The 25,450-nt window shown below is 35.9% G+C and overlaps 1 protein-coding gene across 3 annotated transcripts; it reads right to left on the bottom strand.

The window, feature by feature from the left end:
• Positions 1-2,837: 2,837 nt before the first annotated feature.
• LOC107764606 (uncharacterized) lies at positions 2,838-25,154 on the bottom strand. 3 transcript variants are annotated; one of them, XM_075234122.1, is made up of 9 exons: positions 25,035-25,154; positions 24,888-24,943; positions 24,637-24,783; positions 21,549-21,628; positions 18,232-18,271; positions 18,033-18,140; positions 9,238-9,318; positions 4,290-4,412; positions 2,838-3,095 (listed from the first exon to the last, which is right to left on the bottom strand). In XM_075234122.1, exons 2-9 carry the CDS (start codon positions 24,897-24,899, stop codon positions 3,033-3,035), a joined length of 654 nt encoding a protein of 217 aa, XP_075090223.1. In that variant the 5' UTR covers positions 24,900-24,943; positions 25,035-25,154; the 3' UTR covers positions 2,838-3,032. The 3 variants fall into 3 exon arrangements, with proteins under 3 accessions (XP_075090223.1, XP_075090224.1, XP_075090225.1); XM_075234123.1 differs by lacking the exon at positions 9,238-9,318; XM_075234124.1 differs by lacking the exons at positions 2,838-3,095; positions 4,290-4,412 and adding an exon at positions 4,432-4,548.
• Between the last annotated feature and the right edge of the window lie 296 nt (positions 25,155-25,450).

Below are 25,450 nucleotides of genomic sequence, written 5' to 3'. Positions count from 1 at the left end.
TTATCATTTAATTTGTAGTCCCGTTTAATGGACTAAGCCAACACATATATATTGAATTTAAATAATTAGCTCAATTTACTTGCCACAATATTTATTTGGACTAATATCTTCAATTTATATGATCCAAATTATTTTATGGATTTAAATCTGATAGAATTTAAATGTTTACAGTGATATTCTTTTTACAACGGACTAATAAAAAAGTGTGTCATCTAAATTGAAACGGAGGAAGTACAAAAAAGTGCGAACTCTTACTTGAGGGAGTCTTGCAAAAAGATGGCAGCATTTCTTTGAACCAATTCAGCTCTGTTCCTAGGGACACATCAGTGCTGGGGTTCTCCACTCCCTTTTCTTCAAGATATGAAATATCCACTGCTGTAACTCCCGCTACCGCAAAAAATATGATCACAAAAGATTCCAACTAATTAAGCAGTAAAAGTTAGAGAAAGGCATATCTGAAGCTATTCGCTGCTGTCAAAACATTTCATGAAAAGAGAGACGCAGGATGACTGTTAAGGAAAGGGTATGAATTGATTTGGATGCAGTTTATAGGGTTCGTGTTTTTATTTTTATTTTTTATGTAGTATATTTAGGTTTTTAGGAAGATTATTTATGTAATTTATTTTTAATTAAGGGTTTTCTACTTTTAGTATAATATATTTGTGATACATTTCGTTTCTCAAGATTCACACTATGTAGTTTGACTAACATTTTAAAATATATTTTTTAATCATGTTAACATAAAAAAAATTGTAACTTGTTGTTTTATAGTTTTTGAATATCTAAATTTTAATTTTAAAATGCTCAGTCAAAATATTTAGATTCAAAGATTAGTTAAATTTACTCTCGATGAGTCATAAGTGAAATGTATTAAATAAATTGAAACAAAGGGAGTAATAAATATTTTATGCGGTGGCAAAGGAAGAAATCCCCCTAAAATGCAACACTATTCTATATTAGGTAGTATTTCGGTTAAATGTGAAATTCTTAAATAGTAAATGTTGATATAGTGACCACCTAACTACGCACTAAATTGAACCATTGAGTTACTGGTATTTAGCCATTGTTTGGAAATCGTTAAAGACTCCGCAGCAACTAATGTCTTGTTTATAAATTATTATATTGTAATTATGTTTAATTTAAGGAAATATTCATCACCTACTTTATTTGAGCTAAAAATATTGAATGATGTCCACGTCAGAAAGTCTTTGGATAATGGACCTCTTTTTCTCTTTCCTACTCTATAGCAATAGTTGATCTAAACAATAATAAATTGTTTTAGCCTGGCAGTAGTGCAGAGCTGCGTTTCAGCATTAGTTTGTCCATTAGCTGCAGTGTAGTCTTTATTTAGACTAGGGTATGTACAAATTTAAGGTACATTACTTTGCACATGGTGGACTGAACAGAAAACAGTACCATGTTAATTACACACACAGTTCATACAAACAAATAGTTCGTGCTACGAACTAGCCGGCCGTTTTGCGCCTCCTATGTTATCCAAAGCCTCCTATGTTATCCAACTTAGAACGGATCGAATATGGATAAAAACCATATTATCCACTTAAAAAATGAATAATCAGATGGATAACTAATGGACTAACTTTTACATTTCTAAAGATTCAAATTGGGGGTTCCTCAAATTTGGAAGATTAGAAATTCTCCCAAAAGTGATCATATTCAAGAAGCCATGGATAATATGAATATCCATATTATCCGTCTGTTTGCCACCCCTAGTTGTGATATTGAGGAACCTGATCGTTATTCCTTTTAGTTAATCATTTTACTATTCTCGTATTTGTTCTTGTCATCTACATTGTTATTTTCAATTGTTGTCTCTATTGCAATTTAACTGCATAGGTTATATTATTGAGTATCTTTTGACTTAAAAACATTGTCACTACTTCACCGAGGTTAGTTAATATACTTATTGAGTACATGTGATCAATTGTACTCATACTACACTTCTGCACCTTACGTGCAGATATTCGAAGATGAGCGACCGCGAAATTCGAGAGCCTAACATTAAAGTCGTACCAGCACTACAGATACAAGCTAACATTTGTTCATGTTAGTTTATAATTCATATTTCTGTTTATATAAATTTCAAACAAATGATGTATCTTTCCTCAAACTGGTTCGTAGTAGCTCGTGACTTGTACTACTAGTCCTTGAGATAATTGTATTGAACTCTTTTGGCTATTTTATTCATTATCTCGATTTGTTTCTTATTATAATAGTGACTTATATTGTTGGGCTTAACTACCGGGTTGGATTAGGTGACATCACGACCTAGTGAAATTTTGGGTCGTGACAGTCGGAATTAGAATAATCGCTACATTAACTCCTACCACCTTGAAGGTTCACGGATGATGAAGATCACCATCTCCATTTGTGGGGTTAGCGAAGATTCGTGAGCTATGAATGAAGAGAAGGGGTTGGTTTCTCTGAAAGACTGTAATTAATTCGTTCTTTAGTGTATTATGATTACAATTTTTAAAAATTAAAAAAGACAACACGTATGATTTAACATATTATAACTATCTACAGCCAAAAGTGTTGCATCTTTTTTGTACGCTATAAATTTGTGTTAACCTCAAATACTTTAGAATATGTATACAGTTTAAGTAATGAAATATTATTTTTGCTACACGTTAAATAATGAAGAATACTTAGAATACACGTGTGAAGCACGTGTCCAAAACTAGTCTTTCGAAAAGGGGAAGAAATGATTACATGGGTAATTTTTGGACGTGATTAGCTGAGAGATGTTGGAGTGAGGAGTGGGTATGTTAGTTGAAGGCGTGGGATTCGGTTACCAATGCCCTATAATTAAGGGATACTTTACGATCGTTAAATTGTATATAATTGGTAAGTTTATATAATTGTAATTAAACTTTTCTGGCAGGAGTAAATAAGTTTCTAATATATAGTATAGCTAGATAAATTGTACAAACAATAGAAGGTAATCAAACCCAGTTGCCATCCGTTGGATTTCTTGTAGAATGGAACACTTCTTCGACCAGTCATAAATATCAACTTGGTAAATGTACTTGTGAATTCTGCACGCGAAGTCTCTCATTCCTTGCACATTCCACCTGGAAATAACAGAAGAATATCATTAGGAACCACTCATTTGTTGCTGACAATAGTTAGTATATCCGAACTGAACATTCACATTGATACGACTGTTAAACTAGAATGGGCTCTATAACTGGACAACTCCAATCAAAAGAAAATGAAAAGAAGAGAGGAAGATGTTCTTTTCAACAATTTCCACGTTTATTAACAAGTGGAGTAAACATGACTTATGGGTGTTTTCACGTCAACATAAGCACACATTTCCTCATTGAAGAGCCCACCAACAACTGGAGTAAAACAAAATACTGTTTGAGCCATAACATAATGTTACGAGAATGCATTAAAGATTAGAAATGAGTGTTTTACGGTGTTCACAGACACTACATTCTTAAGTCTTAAGGAGCTATTAAGGCAGACTCGCCAGTGCTTCATAGTCTAGAGAAGCTGAACTATGAAGAATGATGAGCAGAATGATTTACTAAAACTGTCTGGTGGCAAATATATTCCAGAAGGCAGCAGTAGCAAGAATCTATACCCGTACCAACGACCCCCAGCACCAAAGAAACCCAAGGTTCTTGATGAATTAAGTTCTTGTATAATACCTGCGTGCTGCGGCACAAGTGTTCTTAAGCTATTATAATTAGAGGAGCAATTATAACACACACTTAGCTTGCAAGAATATGAGTAAGAAGACAGACTAAAAAAAGGGGCAGCCCGGTGAACAAGGCATCCCACGTACACGCATGGTCCAGGGAAGGGCCGCACTCCAAGTGGTGTGATGTAGACAGCCTACCCTAATGCAAACATTAGTGGTTGCTTTCATGGCTCGGACGTGACCGATAGGTCACACTAATACAACTTTACCGTTGCTCCAAGGCACCCCTTTTGGGAAGATAGACTACTTTTTTTTAAAACCCGCATGAAACCTGCCCGTTTCTAACCCAGCAGGCCAGCCTACTGCTACAGAGATAAAAAGCTGCAGTGATTCTGTTTATACATTGTGTCCCTCAATGAGTCAAACTTTAGCTGGATGTATTCTAGAAGTGCAGATAAATGTGTCCCTCAACGAGTCAGTTAGATGCTATGCGTTGTCCAAGTGCAACATCTCAAGAAAACTATAAGTAAAAAGGAAACAAACAAAGTTTTAAGATTCATTTACAAATACAACTTTTAGATTTATATTCTTCAGATCATATTAGTAGGGACCTTACCTGGAAAGCTTTTAAGATAGAATTGTAATGTCTTTGCTCTGAAACAGCAGCTGCATGTGTCGCCTTGAGAGCTTCACGAGCTTTCTGCTCCGACTGTAGAGCAATTTGCACCTTTTCCAGCTTCTGGAACATGCAGCTCACCAGTAAGTGTTCATGTTACTGACCAGATAAATGCCACTAACCCATGTTTCGATCTTTTAATGTTATTGACCAATAAATGATGTTCAAAGAGGCACATTTAGAACACTGAAATTTGTTTCTGTTAAGAGAAAAGCATAAAACTTCAAAGTGAAAATAAATTCAATTGGATAGACATAAATAACAAGTTTGTTAATTGTATGTAGGGCATATCTAGAAATGCCAAAATATTTTTAAAATGTACAAGACAACCTTTCAGATTACTAATAACTCCTAAATATGAGTCAAGCAAAAATGACTGGCAGAAATATAGCTTCCACTGAAAGAAAAAATGGTATATGAAACTGAGAAGATCCAGTACTCCTCTACACACAACTTGCCCACTAAAGAGAAATAGGTAATCAAAGGAAAGCCATCAAGGAGATCTTCAAGCTTTCCTGTAAATGGCCAGTGCAGATGAATAGGTCCTTTAATTTTAACAGAGATAGTCAGAATTTATAACCAGCATTAACGCAAACAAAAAAATGAGAAGGGAACACTGCACTCAAAATATACTTGTATGGTGTTAGTTTTCAAATAAATATCCCAAGTCGTCTCTTTCTCAGATTGAGAAGTCGTAGAAATCAGTTTCACAAAACCCATCTGCCTATTGAGTTACCCGGTACCTCGTGGGAGGTAGCAGGTAGATGGTCGAATAGTCGAGGTGGGTACAAGTTGGCGCGGACACCCCAAAAAACAAATCGGTTTTCAGTAAATACAACATTACTGAACTTTTCGGAAAAAATACCATCTCAGTGAGATGAGCAATATAATTTTCAAGAACTGCATGAAACATGTCATGTTTACAAAATGGAAAACTAGATACTAGAATGTGGTTGCTAATAAATCAAAAGAACATTTGCATGTTAGTATCTTATCAGCATAAGGGCAAGGTCTCCCCCTTCACATCTCTAGCCACACATTTAGCATACAGACTTTGGTCTATAAACATTGAAATCAAGTCATTAAACAAGTTGAAAGCCGAGAGAACAGATGAAGTTATCTGTGCCTAGATTCATATAACTTTTTCTAAAAAGGGTCTAGATTTATTTTACTTGAGCAAGCAGAACAATAACAATAACAACATACCCAGTATATTCCCACAAGTGGGGTCTGGGGAGAGTAGTGTGTATGCAAACTTTACCCCTACCTTGTAAAGGTAGAGAAGCTGTTTCCGACACACCCTCAGCTCAAGAAAAGAATAATCACAGCAGTTTAGGTAAAGAAATACAGTAAAGGAGAATCCATGTAAAGAAAAGTAGTAACCACAATCAGAAAAAAGATAACCGAAGCAAAAAAGCAGCAGGTAGTATTAGAAATCTAAGAATAGGAAATATGAGAATGCACTAGTACTACAAGTATAGAAAAGCAATAAAGGTAAGTAAAATATTATAGAATACTTATATATTAAAAACTGTAAAACAATTTGTACTTAATTATGGAAATACTTACCTTATAAGTTATAGAGAATTATAACCTATGATATACAATACAACATGTGACTCTTATATAACGAGTCCCTCTTGTACATTGTTAACCATCATTTCAATAAGAAGTCTTCTCCCTTCTTTAACATGATATCAGAGCTTCAGTTAGCCTTGGTCGAAGATTTAAGGAGGTTCTATCGATAGAAAGCAGCATTACACAATCTATCCCGCCAAATTTTTTCCTTCTTTTTTCGATGACCATCCTAACGAAAGCACTCTTATTTTTAGTGATGTTGATACCGTGCCGAAAATAATAGTAGCACATGAAAAAAAAAACAACGAGAAGAAGATAAACAAATAAATAAATAAATTCAACTAAATTAATAAACTGAACAAGCAAATAGAATAATTTAAAATTAAATTAAATTAACAAAATGAAACAAAAAGAAAAACAAATAAATAAAATAAAAGCTGAAGAAGCGAAAGAATACGAGAAGAAAAGAAAAAGAAATCACAACAACAACGATATCACAACAGAGAAACAAGAAGGGAAGGAGAATAAGAAAAGGAGAAGGAGGAGAAGAAGAAGAAAAGAGGAGAAGAAAATAAATAGAAAAAAAAAAAAAGCAATACCTGGAGCTTGAAGAAGAAGAGCAACAGAAAGTCCCAACCTTAGTCGTAACTCAAAGAAGAAAGTCGCACCAATGGTTTTCTTTTTGAAAAACTAAAAAGTCCACCTTTTTTAAATAAAAAATAAAAATCACGCGTCTCCCTCGCTTCAGTCGCTGCACACGCTTTGCGCTTAAGTGGAGAAAGCGCCCACTTCATTAAAGTCGCTTCGCATCAGTGATCTGAAGCGGACTACTCATTGCATCGCTTTGCTTCTCGCTTTAAGCGACAAAGAGCTCGCTTTCCCCAACTCTGCTCCACACTGACCCCCACCCCCGCCCACCCTTCCGCAGTGTCGTCAAAGGCGCACTTAAAGCACACTTAAGCCCTGAAGCGAGGCACAAAACATGTTGAGCGCTTCGTCTTACTTAACGGGCGCTTCAGTGTTGTCATCAATGCTCTAAGGCATACTTTTTTGTGTCAATGAGCTTAATCCTGAAGAGATAGCAGTAAACAACTCATATTCCCCGTGTTCCTCTTATAGCGGGTGACTGTCGCTGGTAACATGTTTGGTGTTTTTTTCAGTAATTTTCTAGGGTCTGGGGAGGGTAGTGTGTACGCAGACCTTACCCCTACCCCGAAGGAGTAGAGAGGTTGTTTCCGATAGACCCTCGGCTCAAGAAGACAAAAAGAGATAATATATCAGTACCATTATCAGAAATCATAGAAATAATAACAGCATCATAAGAACCAGAAAATAGATAAACTTCTCAATTATAATCAGATTGTGAAATAAGCATCTACTAAACCGTACCGAATAAATTTACATGTGGAAAATATATTTATATATTAAGTTTAAAAATACTAAAGCATTATATTTTTCCTTGGGCCTTGAAGTTATGAGAATGGTTACAAGCCAACAAGTAATTAAACTCAAAATCATAATTCCCAAACCTATTATGCTACTCCAATTGAAACTAAATCATTTCTCGCATATTCACTAGCAAGACACAAAGTATTCTAGCGACTATGAGTAGCAAACTACAATATATTGAATATGTTTCGTTATCGTATGATTTAGATTTATCTTTTTGAATATTTAATCATCTACATACTTTATTCTTGAGTTCCAACTTGGTTAATATCTTTCCACTCGTTTGATTTATATTTTCTTTGTCTTTGCTTAGTTGCTTTTACGCTACTGTGGAATAGTTGATGGATCTATACTTTGCCCTTCTTTCATGTTTTCTTAATTCATCACCCTTTAAACAGTAAAAATGTCTAGAGAGTTTTGCTAAATCCTATAAAAGTACGTATGTTATTGCATTCTACTGGTGACTTTTACAAGACATTGAAAAAAATACTGAACATTAACCGAAACGTACTGATACCGAAGAGAAACCGACATGATTGAGACGGTTTCGAAAAGTCTAATTTTGGTTATACATAATAAAATAACCGAAAAATTGGTATGGTACAAATTTTTAAAATAACCAGCCAAACCGAACCATTGACACCCCTAGGTAGAGGTAGGCCGAAAAAGTATTGGAGAGAGGTGATTAGACAAGACATGGTGAAACTCCAATGACCGAGGACATGGCCCTTGATAGGAAGGTGTAGAGATCGAGGATTGGGGTAGTAGGTTAGATAGCCTAGTGTTTTCCTTGTTCATACCGGTAGTATTAGTACGTACTCCCGTATTTTATTGGTATTAGGTTTTTATTATTACCTGTTGTTCCTTTCATTTCGGTCATCTTACTGCTTTTTATTTATGTTGCTTTTCCATGCTTCTTGTTGTTGTTTCGTGTTGTTTTCCCTTTCATTACTGTTGTGCTTATGCTTTCCTGAGTCGAGGGTCTATTGGAAACAACCTTTTATCTCTACAAGGTAAGGGTAAAGTCTGTGTACACTACCCTCCCAGACCCCACTATGTGACATTCCACTGGGTATGTTGTATATCTTTTAATTTCTCAGCTAGAAATAGGAAGGTTCTATTCTAATAGTATGTTTTTCCTTTTAATAATATTTAGACTTACTGTGTTTTCATGTGCACTGGGCCAACTTATTGAAGAAGTATGGAGTCTCTAAATGTTGATGTGGTAAACTACATTAGGTGACTAATCATATACGTTTTTTGCAAAATCTTATTGATATTATGGCCCTTTAAGACATGATTGCCGAAAGAAGGGGGATTGGATGTGGAACTGGAGATGCGTAAGCTATATTAGAATTATTTTGACGGTACAACCATTGTTGAACAAGCAGCACTGCATCAACAGAGGTTTCAACCTTGGCAGATGCACTGCCACTTGCTCAACAATGGTTGTGCTGTCAAGAGAACTTTTCTAACTGCCACTTGCTCAACAATGGTTATGCTGTCAAGAGAACTTTTCTTACTGCTGGTTCAACTTATTTGTTGCTTATTGCCCTGGCTCTTGTATTCCCTTCCAGGAGAATCTTGATTCTCCTTCTTTTTTCTTCTTTCAAACTGGATTTAGTAATCAATATCAATCCCAACTAATTTATGAATTCTCTGTCTCTGTGTGTTCAGTCAATTCACCATAATTATGCTATTTTACATTAGTTGTCAATATACAACAACTCTCCAACTGTTCCATGTTAAGAACTGGCTATACTTTGTGAAAACCCCCATAGGCAGAGCCTATTCTAGATCTTAATTTTCAATCCACCATCACTCTATAGAATATCATTTGAATGAGGAGGAGCATAGATACCTGTTGAGTCCCGTGCAGAATTCCTTCCATGGAATCAATCAATTTCTTTCGACCAGCAGGGCTAGTAAGAGCACCTTTAAACTATACAAAGAGACACAAAAGGTGGCAAGATAAAAGAAATAAACATTGTGTACGCAACAAATAGGATGGATCAGCACATAAAGGGAGAAGATGCAAACAAAGTTTGGATATCAACAATGATCAATATACATCGTACATGGTAGAAAACTATCAGAGAAGCACAAAGTGTGTAAGATGGATAACAAAGTATTCTTTTTAATATAATTTGTGTTAAGTCAGTCCATAAAAAGAGGAATATTTACTCAGAAAAGCACCATAAATCTTTCCACTCATCAACAGAACAAACAATCAACATAACTCACTCTCTCACTCATCAACTACGTCACTACCAGCTAAAGACAACTTTTCAGGAAATAAGAAGAGAGCCACTAAGGACAGAGAAAGAACTAGGCCAATCAGTACTCATTAAACTAAGCCATGGTCCAACAATTTACAGATTTTTAAAGTGTTTAGGTTGCATATTATGTAACTAAGGAGTAATATCGACTTATTCAGTGCAGGAAGATAAGTTTCCATTTTAATTCCATAAGCATTTTGTAAAGGAGATTAGAAAGTTTACTGAAAGTCGAAGCAAAAAGAAAAAAACCAATGGTTTAAGCCAAAGACAAGGTTAAAAAGATTTTGCAGAGTTGTCGGAGATTAGAAGGAGAAGGATATTTTCCTTTTCTTTTTTGGGGTAATAAAATAAGGGAATGGAAACAGATTGAGCTTTCCAAAAACATGCCGGTTGGATGCTCTAATTGCCAAGTGGGTTATCCTTGGATGCAAAACGTAAGGACAGTGGAGAGTGGAGAATGGTTGAGAAAGTGAAAAATAGGTTACTGGATAGCATGAAAGAGACCTACCGAAAGGGACAAAGGAGACATTGACCAAGAGTACTTTATCCAGCATTTGAACTAAAGGTAAGATTTTAATGATATACAGTACTAAGATAGTACCGTTAGAGATTATCCAGCACTCAAACCTAATGCATCTCCTTATTGAGTATACCGAGAAACATCCAGATAGGCTAGAACGGTTGCAAAGAAACTTCCTGTGAGAGAGACTCATGTCGGGAGTTAAAGAGTTTCACTTGGTCAATTGAACAACAGTTACGGCTCCTATGAAGTGGGGATCTCGGAGTGAGAAATCTGAGGATGTTCAAGAGCGCTCAACTAGGTAAATGGATGTAGAGGTACAGAATGAAAGAAAGTATTGTGGAAAAATATCACTGCTAACAATTATGAGAACAAATGGGATGATGGAGAACAACCACAATATGATGCCTATGGAGAGGCATTGTGAAAGAGCGAAGAAGGGGCACCACAATTAGCTTTGGCAAGAAAGCTGGAATGTGGGATATGCTCAAAAGTGATGCCTTCCTGGCAACCAATATACTCTACATCGAGCAAGAAGACAGCAAAAGTTGCCTAGATTTCAAGGAATAAGGAGAAACAATAGTATGGGATTTGAACTTCTGAATAAACAAACATGCAAGACTGAGATATGTAAGAGCTGAATAGTTAGGGAAATATCATATAAAACAAAGAATGTCAGCCATGGAAAGTGAAAGGTTTATGGTAAGAGAAAAAGAATTGTGTGCTCGGTGTTAACTTTTTCTATAATGACTATTGAAAAAGGAGAAGTGATAAACATACAAGTTCAAATCGCGATGTTAGAGAAGCACAAGTGGAAACCATGCTTTCGACCGCAATGGAGGCTAATTAGGCTCACGAAGGTGCCAATGAATTTGGAGAACTGGGCCACAAATTTAAAATGCATACACTAATTAGCCATAGTCCAAATGAGACCCAAGAATCTCAAAAAATTTAAGAAGTCCAACAATCCATTCAAGATTTTAGGATTTCTTTTCCTTAAAGATTAGGATTTCTTAATTCTTATTTCCTAGTAATTTGATTCTTTGTTTTGGTATAATTATACTTGTAGTTCTAGTCATACTAAGATTGTTAGTTGGTATACCATTCCTACTAGAATTCTTTTTTCGATTTTAGTTAGGATAGTTTTTTCTTAACCTAATTCTTATTCTAGTTTAATTAAGATTAGTTTTCCTTAATCTCATCAATTATACTTATTGTATGGCCGATTTAAAAGGCTCAATATGCTGAAAATAAACATTGGTGATTGGTTTTCCTAAGCTCATTCTTCGAAAACGTGATTTATATTTTGTTTGTTTCTTCTTCCTTTATTCAACGCTCCTTGCAATCTTGCGGGATTGAAGAACGAGTGGGAGCGAGTGGTAAGGTTCTTTTCATCTAACATTCTTCTCACGTGAGTTTGAAGAACGCTTTTGCTAGTTTTATGAAAAACTTTAGTGGGTGCTTTTGTTTTTTCTTTCTTCTTGTGCTGAGAGGTCCAAAACCTTGAAAGTACATCAAGAAGCGAGAGATTCTACATTCCTAATGTGAGAAATAAGGACACGGGAAAATATTATTAAGATGCGTAACGTAATTGTCTTGCATTGAGCCCTATTTATATGCATACTTCACACAAAATATAATATCTATTTCCTAATGTGGGACACTAAGTATATTATTATATACACTAACTATCTAACACTCACCCTCAAGCCGGTACATATAAGTCATATGTACCGAGAATGCTACATATGTAACTAATAGTCTAATACGAGGACCAATGAGGGACTTGGTGAAAATATCTACAAACTGATCATTTATCTTCACTGATATTGTAACAGTATCTCCTAAGAGCATCTTTCCCCTAACAAAAAGACAGTCAATCTCAATGTGTTTAATCTTCTCATGGAATACCATGTTAGATGTGATACGGAGGGCCGCTTGATTATCACACAAATTACATCTGACTGATTTTGCCAAGTTTCAATTCTCTAAGCAACTGTTAGATCCAAACTAGCTCACAAGTTGTTATATTCTGCGTCTACACTAGATTGAGCAACCACATTATGTTTCTTGCTCTTCCGAAACACCAAATTACCTCTACTATACAATATCCAAATGTAGAACTATCGGAAGGTAACCATGCCCAATCAGTATATGCGTATCCAATGATTTGCTCATGGCCTCAATTCTCGAAGAGCAGTCCTTTGCCTGGGGATGATTTTATATATTCGAAGAATGCGGACAAATGCATCCCAATGACGATCGCAAGGAGAGTTCATAAACTGACTTACAACATCTCTGTCAGATAGCTTGTGTAGTATGTTAAGTGTCCCACATTGGAAAATAGATAGTAGTAATGTGTAAAATATATATATATATATATATATATATATATATATATAGGGATCAAGTAAAATATAATTTTATAGAATAAAAATATTTTTTTCCCGTGCTACTTCTCACATGGTATCATAGCCGTGGTGAGACACATATGGGAACAAGAATACAGTCAAACAATCACCGCGCCTCGAATTTCCAGCGACTTCTCATGGTTGTTTTGTCATCTCTCTCCTTCAATATTGTGTGAAAACCAACACTACCAAAAGATTCGTCATCGTTAGACGACCAAACCCCGGCCAGGTTCTCCGGCATCCGACCTTGCATGCACTATCACACGCATCTGGCAGCTAGATTCCAACGAGCGCGTCGCGTCACACGCTGGCGAGTGAGACCCTTTTTCTAACATATTCCGAGTTCGATTTTTCTTATGTGGTATTCACCGACTTATTTTGACTTGACACATAAATATTGTAAATATGCAGTCACCGGAATAGTTTTTTCCCGACGTAACAGTGTTTTCCGGCATGAACAGTATTTTTCTGGCGTGTGTGTCAGAACCTATTTCATTGTGGATCTCGGTTGAACCTATCAGCCACTTTAACTGTAATATCGTCAACATACATGGGCACAGATTTCCCAGAACAACCTCCGCTTCGGTTCTCATAGTCTAAGATATCTGATTTTCCCTTGTCTAAGATGCAACTCTATGACCGAATGGCACAACAGGGCGAAGTAATCGAGAAAATAGCTCATCCCCGGTAGGAATAGCAGGACTAGATAAAATTTGGTTAAAGCATCAAATCAAGGTCACTAGGATGTCCATCAAGTGTAAGAACTAGGAACATTTTTTGTCATTGCTCATGTTGTTTCTCAACACGAGTAGTGACTGGCATCAACTTCTCAATTTCTTCCATGATTACCAGTACTTGCCCCATTTAAGCAGAACAATCACTTCTTGCTTCCTTAAGTTAATCTTTTTATATGTCATTAGTGTATGAAGTGCAAGCCTTTTCTCAAATTGAATAGCATGTCTGAATGGACGAGATAAAAGCATCAACTTGAAATCAATAGATCGCCATAGGTAACTATATAATTGAGTATCAGCATTTCTCCCAAGTGCTCAGACTTTTACGTCTCCCTCAATAGCTTTTTTGGTTAAGTAATTTTGAACACCTTGACTAATGCACCATAATTCAACCAAGGAAGCCCAAGCTAAGTAGTTTGGACTTCCCATTAAGGGTTACAAAGTAATCATAGGACTTGAATTTCCATTTCATGCGTTTTTGGAACCAAAAACTTTAAACCCGAAAGATATGGTTGGATTGAAGAGTGTTCTAAGCAAATAAGCACAAAATATAGTTGAGAGGCTGCTGAAAAGAGATGATGCAAAACAACAGTGAAGAGTCACAGGACCGAAGTAGTTTTTCTGGGTTTGCTCGCTAGAGCTTGCTGAACTTGGTGATGGTGTTGGTTTTCGCACAACACCCACGAAAAGAGATGATGCGAAACAACAATGAAAAGTCACCGGGAAAAAAAATACGATGATTGTCTTTTTTTGCCCAGATGGTTCTCACTAATGCTCTGATACTATGTGAGGAATAAAGGCACGACAATCATCTTACAAAGTCTCATCAAATGCTCTTCCACTTCCAGTGGTCACAGTTACAAACTCAAACAAATAATAAAAGCTAAATGGAAAAAGAAAGGAGTGTTTAGAACTAAACTAATTTTGACTTGGAAAACAAAGAAGGGTGATAAAAATGAGATCAAATAAAATGAATATTCATCAAATTTACTTTTGTTTTTTCTAGAAGGTAACATTTGTGTATATTAAAGAAATCAGTACATAGTTTGTACTGAAAACCATATTTACAAGCGAGCAAAAGATAGAAGAAACTATTCCGCAGTCCTAGCAAGTTTTCTAGAATTTCTAGGATTGATACAGTATCTTTTATGTAAAACTATTAACACCAAAAAGAAAAAAGGAGAACACAATTTAGTTTGAACTTCTGCACTGAGTTGCTATTGTCCTTAAAACATTTGGAATTCCTCTCTTTTCAGATTGTCCGCCAGATACAAGTTAGGACAGTCATCCATCTATCTTTATCTCTCTGGCTCCAGCTCCAGTTTCATCCCAACTAAAAAGAACTTCAGTAATCTTGCTAGGCATTGTCCAAGATATACCTCTAAGATTAATAAAGATCTTCCACAATTGGATTGTTATCTTGTAGTGTAAAAATAGATGGCTAATTGTCTCAACTTTTTTCCCACAAAGGAAGCACCTTGAACAAAGTGGCATTACTTTTCTCATGAGATGGTCTTGAGTCAAGATCCTTTGCTAGTAGCCAATAAAACAAGCCACCTTGTAGTAGATTTACTTTCCAGATATGTTTCCATGGCCAATTAGTAATCTGCTGATTAGGATGATTCAGAATCTTGTAGGTTATATTCACCTTATAGACACCATTGTTGTGTCCCTGCCACCATAATGTGTCAACCCTATTTTGTAATCTATTCTTTCAACTGCTTGTAAAACTTAGTCAACCTAGCCACCTCCCAGTCATTCAGCCTTTTCCTAAATATGAGATCCCAATATTGAAGTGTCCATGTTTCAGCTACTGTCTTCTGTTGATGTTGGACCAAACCATATATATCAGGGAAAAGCATATTTAAACAACTAGCTCCCAGCCAGTTATCATACCAAAAGGAAGTTTTGCTTCCATTTAGTACTTTAACAGAAGTATGACTCTCCATGACAGGCCAAAGTGACCTAATGGATATCTATATACTAACTCCATATGATGTGTTTAACTTCATTTGATATCCAATTTTCTTTCTCACCATATTTGGCTTTGATCACACTTCCCCAAAAGGATTGAGGGTATTAAGAGTACCTCCAGACCCGTTTCATCTTGAGTGTCTTATAACCCTCTAATAGCACTTATTTCCCTCCAAATTGCTCTTCTTTCAATATTGCAGTTAGGAGAATAGACCCATGTAATGTGATTCAAAAATTTTGCAAAAGAGCCTCAAATTTGCAAGTCAAGGTATATGCTCCAATTTGCAGTACATATCCTCTCCAAATTCTGTTATCACATAACATCATGATACCCCCTAGTACCACTGGCTTCCAAACAAGCAAATCTCACCTACCTACCTCCCCGTATTTGCTTGACAAATTCCTTTTCTTCCCCCTCCAATTTAGTCTCTTGGAAACGGAGAATATCAGTGTTCCAATTGAGCACAAAGTTATTCACAATCTTTCTTTTCTCCATGTCGTTCAATCCTCTTATATTCCATGAGATTAATTTAATCTTCATGATTCAATAGATAGAATACCTTTCCCCATGTTCCTTCCACCATACTCTTAAATTTTACATTGAAAGAAGCTAGCCCTTTCAATTCTTGCGTACCTTTGAATCTAGCTTTCTTAATACTCTCGTCTTCCTCCATTCTTCTGGCTTATCTGTAGCTGTCAATTTGCTTTAACAACTCCAAGGCTTCTTCTTCGTGTCCCGATAAATCAACCCCAAACATTTTCCCCATGTTCATGATAGAATACCTTCATGTTCCTTTCCCCATGTTTCTTCCACCATACTCTTAAATTTTACATTGAAAGAAGCTAGCCCTTTCAATTCTTGCGTACCTTTGAATCTAGCTTTCTTAATACTCTCGTCTTCCTCCATTCTTCTGGCTTATCTGTAGCTGTCAATTTGCTTTAACAACTCCAAGGCTTCTTCTTCGTGTCCCGATAAATCAACCCCAAACATTTTCCCCAATTTTAGCAAATTTTGATAGACCAAAATTGTCGCTTCCATCTCTTTTTCAAGAAAAAGAATCCTGATATTGGAAAGGTTCAGCATTCTCCACTTCCAATTCTTCAATATTGGTGACTTCTTTGTGAAAGTTCAATTCTTGCTGTTGCACGAGACCATTATCAAGAAGGGATTTCCCAGTAGTAACTATTGTCGGAGCATTGTCATCTCTTTCCCCTACATGTTTTTCTCTACTCATTTAATCTCCACGCAAGATGACACCACCTCAGCTTGTGCCGATATTCCCCGTGTCGATATTCCCCTTTCTGCTCCTGCTTTGAGTGGACCTTGGATCGGATTTCACGGCGCAACAGTATTATATATATGTAGATCGGGTCGCACGCCGCAACGATATTGGTATTAATATGTGGATCGCGTTGCGCGCCGCAACGGAGAGGATGTATTGTGGTTATTCTTGGTTGTTAGATACCTACCGCATTGTGTTGAAGGATGGTGAAGTGATGATAATCTGAGGCCCTCTGTAATTTACCTTCTTGTTCCGTTTATCATGTTATTCATTTCTCTATCTCATTATTGTTTTTCTGCTTAGACTTGTACAGGTTATAGTGAGTATCTTGTCACAGCCTCGTCACTACTTCGTCGAGCTTAGGCTCGGCACTTACAGAGTACATGGGGTCGGTTGTACTCATACTATACTTCTGCACTTCTTGTGCAGATCCCGGTATTAGTCCCAGCGGCATACAATAGTGATTGTTCGAACCCTTTTTCCCAGGAGACTTGAGGTAATGCTACACTGCGTTTGCAGACCCTGAAGTCCCCCTCCTATCTTTATTGATGTTAACCTTGTATCAGACAATTTTGTATTTCATTTCAGACTTTATTTGTAGTATTCTAGTAGCTCATGTACTTGTGACACCCGTTTCAGGGAATAGTCTAGATAGTGATGGTTTCGAATTATTACACATTTCGGGATATTTCAGTCTTAATTTATTATTATTGTATTTTTAAATTGTTTAACTGCTTAATTGTTTAGCTAATGTTGGCTTGTCTAGCAAGCGAATGTAAGGCGTCATCACGGCCCCGTGGTTGGGATTTTGGGTCGTGGCATATGGATCCCGAGGACACCAAGGAAAATTTCAATCTTTACTTGAACAGCAGCATGGGAACCATTTAACAGGAGAACTTGAAAAGAAGAACGATAATCCACCTTTGTTTGTGCGTCATGTGCAAGCAGGCAGAGCCCATTTACTATTGTTTCTTGGTTGCCTTCAGTTTATGGTATATGATGTGAATAATATTTGGGGTGGAGTGTCGTGACGCCATAGACGATAAGAGAATTACTCTTGCGTTGGAAATTCAGAAGAAAGACAAGTTGAGTATGGGGATATCGCCCTTAACATGGACAATTTGGAAAGAGGAAGAAAAAAGAGCATTTAAAGGGGTGGAAAATGCTTTTAGTACATTAGTTTTTCTGTTTCTGTTTTTTTGTATAATTTTGAATCACTTTCGATATCCCTACATGTGTTGATAATTAAATGTTCTTTGAAGAGAATCATGTTTTTTTTTGTAAGGCTGTCTACTTTTTGTATACATCGTGTATGCACGGTTTCCCATAAAATTAATTTCATAAAAGGGATAAAGGTTCTATTTTGCTTTGTACTATACCTGTGAGCTGATGGAATTCAGTAATGATGTTCTTTCCAACAAAATTCGACCTATTTCTATTTAAACCATACTATACCTGTGAGCTTATGGAATTCAGTAACGATGTTTCCTTTAGCATCAATTCTTTTATCTCCAACAATATGTTGTAAGTAGCATAGTATTTGTGAGTTTGACGATGCTTGGCCTGCATATTCAGTGTTAACAAAGTGATTGACAAGGAGCTGAAGTGTTAGTCATGGTCAAACGATGGTTTAAGTCACTAACTATGCTTGTACCTGGATATGAGTATAAAGTTCAGAAAAACGGAGTTCATACCTGCGTCAAAAAGCTCTGTCAGAAGTATGATGTACGAGGCATATTAAGATAAATCCAACAATATTCATGGCTAATAATAGGCACATGAACAAAGAAATCTTTTCAAGTTTATAAATTTTTAGTAAACGAGACAATGGGACGTCGAATAGGATCAATGTAAGACACCATGTAGACTACAAAATAGCATCTTTTTTTCCTCCGAAGAAACATTATGCTACATTCTAGAAAACATAACTAACCAGTAATAAAAGAGCTTGATTCTCGAGATAAAGAAAATTCTATGGGAGAGAATATATTTGCTGCTCAATTTTCAAAAGAGGTGATGAGGAGATAATTAAAATATGTCATATGATTTATGAATTTCATTTCAGATAGGTACCCATTGATAAAATGGACCTTGAGCATAACTTAAACCTCAAAAGCTAACTCAAGCAGTGAGAATTGCACATCTTATGAGGAGACTGCAATAGACACTCTTACTGATGGTGGATTCTTGCATGCCTACGACTAAACATCTGGACCATGTAGTAACCTAACTGGGTAGCCCAATGTCGGGTAACCCAACATCAGAGAGGGGTCTAACTCTAACACCATGTTGAAAAAATAGACATTGGGCATAATACGACCCCAAAAGCTAGCTCAAGATTGATGAGGATTGCCCGACCAGATAAGCAAACTATAACTAATATACTTAACCAATGTGGGACTCTAAGAGCATCAAACTAAGGTTAGAGAGAGAGAGAGAGGGGGAGTGCGTGTGTGAGCCAACGAGCATGCTTCAACCACTTAAGGATAGCAAATGTTGTTCCACCACCACGTGATTGTTGTGGTTAGTGAATGAAAACATGAGCACAATTCGCTATCTGCAATAATCAGTGTGCTTATGGATAAACTCCTACCGGAAATACGATATCATGACATAACGACCTCTGAATTAGATTACTTTCCCTTAAACAACTATGCCAGACCACCTTAATCGTGATTCAAAATGTTTGACATAGATCCAATATCAAAGGAACTACACTTCTCATACCGGGATCAACTCAAATAAATAAACAAAAAACAATTTGATGGGCTTTATAACAAGAGCTGTGGTAATTGATATGTGAAACCATCCAATTTTCTACTCTTTGTCCCGGTATCTTTCCTTAACAATAAATATGGTGAACAGTTCCGGATCTCCAAAACTAGTGCTCCACTTTTGTTGTTCAACTACAGGATAATACGTTCAAACATCAAAAGTTGGACCAGATGATAGAGGAGATGATAAATGATCTTGAAATCACAGTGTCAAAGTTTCTCATACCTAAGGACAATAATAAATACATGAAGCCAAAAAATGCAACTTGGAACTGTTAGTTTATTTGACTCATGCCGCATTTAAACTTTTTCACATATCTAAGGTGCTCTTTAACTGAAAACAGAAACAAGCAGCGAAAGCAAAGAATCCAATTGTATAAGAAAGTCGCGGTGGCTGGTAAAAGTATCATCTTTACAAACCTTCAAGTGATAATTAACCAGTTAACCATCTTCAATGATTAGTTCTAGAAACTTTCCTATCGTACGGAAATGCCTTATTTTGTTTTTCTAGAATCAAATAGGAAATGTCTTATTGACGAAGTAAAATTTAGAGCGTTCAACTCCCCTCCCATCACCCTGCCCCTTTTTAAAGAAAAACTGCAGGCATTGACAACAATGTACTTGCCTCTTATAAATTTTTAAGAACAGTGAAAAACTTCAGTAGTTTTATTGGAGCAGCAGAGTCAAAATTTAAGTTTTAAGACACATTTATATAGGGAACGAATGATTCCAGACAACATAACATTTGACTCTATGTTCCCAAAGTATATGCAAGTTTTCCTCATCTCTTTTCCTATTAACGTTTTTACTTTTTAGGAAATAAGGTACTAGAAGGAACATTAATACATTAAGAGAAGGAATTGACATCAGCAATGAAAAAAAAGATGAGGAAAGAATTCTTGATACTTCCAGTAGTAAGCAATGAATGCACTAAATTTGAAATCAGCCATATTCAAGGGTGTCCATTGCAGTTATCAAGGGCGAAAATCGCAAAAAAGCTCTAAGGCTCGCTGGGCTTTAAGCGCAAAACACTAATAAAGTGTGGGTTTTAATGAAGAAAGGCGCAATGGAGGAAAAATACAAAGATGTATGTGTAGTCCTAGACTAATAAGTATAAGCATGAATAACATATATATGGATAAAGAAAATGAAATAGATAACGATAAAGTGATCAATTGTTTAGTGTCACCTCTTCAAGATTACGCTCATTTGCATGGAAAAGTATGCATTAGAGCATTGATGACAACACTGAAGCGCCTGCTAAGCGAGGCAAAGCGCTCAGCATGTTTTGCGCCTCGCTTCAAAGTGCGCCTTTGACAACAGCGCATTGCTCTTGCTTATACAATATCAGAAGACAACTGAAGTTCAACATTACCTAAATAATCAAGAAACTAAAAAGACCATTGAACATAATCCATCAGAATACATCTACACCCTACAAGCTAATTTGATCTTATGCAGTTTTCATCTCCAAAATCATCATGGAGGGATGCTGGAGAATCAGATCCCACCTTCTGCTTAGCTACTTCACAACAGTAAAACTCTGAGACATTTATAAATCTCAAACAGAAAATCCTCTATTAAATTTTGTACACAGGTCCTCTTTCACTTAGAAAGTTGAACCATTTATAAAATAGTAAGGCAGCTATCACAGATATTTACATTAACAAACTAAAACCAAGATAAACAGCAGGTGAAAAGCCAATCCAGGGTTTTCTAAATCAATACCATAACCGATTGCTTCTATTCATATCGCAGCTAAATGCTACTCTATCAATATCGTAGCTAAAAGCTACTCCATTAATTCTTGAAAGAAAAAACCTCTTCACAGATTTAAGAGCTTACCAGATTTGGGCTACGATGAAACGAGTAATCATTGATAAATGATGAAACTCTTTAAAGAGTTCAAGTACCTTTAGATAAGGTTAGACTCCCACATAATCCTTAGCTTGAATTTGCTCCAGATAAAAGTTTACAAAGAGCTAGAGTTTATTTGGTTTTTAAGTCAATAAAACAGTTCTACACCAACGCAACATGCACGGCTCCTTTTATTTCTTTTTCTTGTTAAGGAAAAAAAAACATTTTTTAGAAAGCCTGACTCCTTATATTTCTGAGCATACTAAAAAGGAATTTTTAAATTCAGCAGGGAGGAATAGTTTTTTGCACAGAAGGGAAAAGCAGTAATAGAGGAACGTACTGAATGAGTTCAGCTTGTGATGGCACATATTCGAGCAGCCGTTTCAGTGACAGAGTTGACCGCAGCTTAGCTGCAAGTTCCTATCAAAGATTAACCGTAAATCTTACCTTAAGTAGAAAGATGCTGTAAGCTTCTAATCTTACTTTATGAAAAAGAAGATGATGTAAATTTAAATAGAAAGATGCATCCCATGTAAATTGAATGGTGAAGCTACAAGGACAGACAAAATAACTGCATATCACACTGTTGCATATCAAGGACACTGTCGTACTTGAATTAGCAAACCTGATCCAACAATGTCTTTGGGATTTGATGTTTTTGGTTCTAAAAGCACGGGTTCTGGAAATTCAAGTTTGATGATTACTTCGGAACCCTTAATGGGATGTTCAAACTACTTAGCATGAGCTTCTTCTGTTGAGTTGTGGTGCAAGGGTCAAGGTGTTCAAGATCACCTAACTAAGAAGGCTAGTGATGGAGATGAAAAGGCCAAAGCACTCTTGGAGAAAATTGATGTTGCATTATGTCCTTTGTTTCGTCCATTCCAGACATTTAAAGTTGAAAAGAATTCTTTTTCAAAAACATGCATGTAATTTAAAGCTTATAATCAATTGAAAACCGCAAATAACAACAGGCTATAGAAGACAAATGTCAAAAGCATCCTTTTGATCCCAATAATGATCTTCAATTCCTACCATAACCATCAAGGCTAGCACAGAGAATTTATACCCTCAAGATCGTACTTTCATCTTAGATTACCTTTTTTGAGCCAAAATCTACCTTAGATTCTTGGTGTTTCTAGACATCCACTCTAAACAAGTGTGAATTTATTTACTTCTTTTCTAGGGGTAAAGCACAATCTCGTAATTACAATATCGGTCTTTATCAACTAGTAATTCTTCTTTTATAATAAGCTTATCAACTAGATTCTTCAAAATCCGAGTAACAACTAATATCTCCAAACATAAAATGGAAAGGGCATGCTAATGTAGCAGTGACATACAGAAGACTCACAAAGCAATAAGCCAAGACCACAGAACATTGACTAAATAAAAATGTTGATTTAATTCAGGGTCCATAAAATTCTTTATAACTACGGTAAAACTGAAGTCGCATCTAGGTATGTGTAATGAACATCCAAGCCGCACAAACAAAGCATAAACTTGTGTCTGTGGTGTATCACAGAAAAGCTCTCAAATTGACCGGCCACGAGAAATTAGAGAGGACTCAACTCAGAAGCTTGATTATTCCCTCAAGTTCGGTAGGGAATTTAGAGTAATCTACAAGTGTTTAAAGTATGGTAAGTATAAATTATGAATCAAATCATAATCAAATTCCAAATAAAATCAATTCCCAATTAATAGTAACTCTCCCACAGTCTTACCACTCCTCAAGTTAGAGCATACATATCATAAAGTCCAAGCTTGTTACAAATGTATTGAATCCAAGGTCCTCTAAGTATTTAGTAGGAACATCTGCTAGCTTGTCCTCAAGCTAACAAAGCTTGTGGCTATGCACCCGGGGTCAATCCATATGCCCACAAGTTTTTACATACACTTAAACACGTTTCATTAATTAAAATGAGCCAATTGGTTGATGTTTATGTGTTAATAATTGATTATGACGTTTGAATATTGAAGTGGATGTTGATTTGGGTGGTGGAAGTGAGATGGAGGTGACACAGGTGAATATCATAGCGAAAAGGAAACTTATGAAATTAAAAAGTTGGACCAGCTAAAGGTCGATCATGCTACCACGTGAAGGCCACAGGTGGGTCACGCTATAGCGTGCCAGCATGACCCACCTCGTGGAACATGATCTAGGATGAGGGAGTTCACACGGCGAGGCAAAACACCTGAGGGCCACTGAGTGGCCAATGCATGAAGCCCATGTAGTAGGTTGACCATGTCATGAATGGCGAGGCCACACGATGTGAAGAAGAGACTTTAATCATGTGAGAGCACCATTGCTGACAGGTATCAGGCCTTAGCACTATAAAAGCTGAGAGTCGAGATTTTGTTCCCAATTCTCGAAGTTTAGAGCAAGGACGCAACTTCTATAAAGAATTTTCCCCAAAACTTGATCCAACAAAAAGGTGAGATAATTAAGTCATTTGGATTATTTAATGCTCATTAATGTGAATCTTAACCTCCAAAAACATATGATTTTGCCTAGAAACCCAAATTCCACAAAGTTTCTTCAAAAATCAAGAAGTTGGGTTTTTGATACCTTGAGGTAATTTTGCTTTCTTGGGCTTGTTGTATGAGCTATAATAATATAGGTAGATGATATATGGTAGAGTTTGGTCATTGTTTAAAGGTTGAGATGATACTCACTTGGGGGGGATTTATGGAGGTTGTTATGATGTAATGTTGAATCCAAATAGTGGTTTGGTGCATTAAATGGTATTGAATAATCATAAATGGTATTAATGACCTAAAGGCGGGATGGGAATAGAATGGTTGAATCAAGACGTCACCCTAGGTTATGGTTGGATGGCCTAGAGCCAAATTCCAATAGTTGACTTGGATTCCTTAATTGTTGAATCGCATGAGTAGAGAGATTAAAGAGGATTCAACTCAAAAGTTTGATTATTCCTTTGAGCTTGGCTGGGAATATATAGCAACTACAAGTTCTTACAGTGTGGTAAGTGTGTAATTACAAATAAATCAGTCAAATCAATCCTAACTAACAATAAATCTTGTACAACCTTAACAAGCCAAACTCATCTAATTTTTATTTTAATATAGCAAATAACATCTCATTGAATCACACGAAGTTGGTGTTGAAACTACAAACTAGGTTTAGATAACAATAGTATCATCATCGAAAATAACGAAACATAAATCCACATGATAGGATACAACATTTACGTCAGAAGCTTAAACTCAATACAGGAAAGTGATCAAGGAAAAATTATAACATTTTTGCCAAATTTATGAAGCTGAATTAGAAAAGGAAAATAGAATGATAAAGAAAATAGTTTTTGGATACTGTTTTCTTCTAATTGAAACAAAACTTAATTCCATAATTTAATCTATTAGTTGTTTGTGATAGTTAGCAGAATGAGAAAAGTAAAGCATGTTCTTACCCTCTTTGCAGAATGAAGCTTTTCAGTGGAATCCCTAAAAGTATGGTCCAAAAGGTTTCCCTCTTTGCCTCTTTGCAGTAGTTGGTCAAACTCATCAACCTTAGTTTGCAATGTAGCATGTTCACATTGGAGTTCAGATTCTTGTGCCTAAAAGAGAGAGTGAATCCCGGTATTATTTAATTGCAGACTGATAAACATCACCGAAATCCAAAAATCAAATATTGTTCCATTCCGATAGAGTAGCTTCTTACCACTTCTTCCATTATATTATTATTATTACTCTTTCTGAATATTCCAATGGTACCTCCTGCAAATTGCATACAACAGCCATTGGGACTCAAAAGTAAGATCAAACGCTAAATCAAGGAGATCAATGGAATGGTGATAGGATTACTTACCCCTCTCTCTCTCTTGCAATTCTCTCTTCTCTCTAGGTCGAGACGAGTTTATCTCCGAAAAACACGAAGAGACCTTTTAAAATCTTTCTAACAAAACCTTTTTTAAAATAAGAATGCCTGCGATGCTGATAAACTATTTGTTCCCTATTTATTCTTTATTATTATTAAATTAGCAACTGTTTAGTACTATACTTTATTAATATGACTATTTATCGTTGGCTTAATATTTTGATATTACTTCTCTTTTAATATAATATAGATATAAATTTTCTTACTTTCGAAATATTTTTATTTTTTTTGAACTTATGTTATACTGTTCAAAATTCTTCGGTTGTCAAAATTTATCAATAATTTTCTTGAGTATTATTTTTATTTATCTTTTATTTATTAATTAATTCAAAATATAAATATCATAA

The sequence above is a fragment of the Nicotiana tabacum genome, chromosome 17 (genome assembly GCF_000715075.1).
Source record: "Nicotiana tabacum cultivar K326 chromosome 17, ASM71507v2, whole genome shotgun sequence".
NCBI classification, from domain to species: domain Eukaryota; kingdom Viridiplantae; phylum Streptophyta; class Magnoliopsida; order Solanales; family Solanaceae; genus Nicotiana; species Nicotiana tabacum.
Note: the sequence above shows the minus strand (reverse complement) of the source record. Positions and strands in the feature narration are given on the sequence as shown.

Bases quoted from the DNA above. Each gene is read 5' to 3' on its own strand.
- LOC107764606 (XM_075234122.1), bottom strand. The intron at 18,141-18,231 runs GTACAAGCATAG...CTGAATATGCAG, and splicing joins AACTTTATACTCATATCCAG to GCCAAGCATCGTCAAACTCA. The intron at 4,413-9,237 runs GTATCTATGCTC...TGCATGTTCCAG, and splicing joins TTCTGCACGGGACTCAACAG to AAGCTGGAAAAGGTGCAAAT.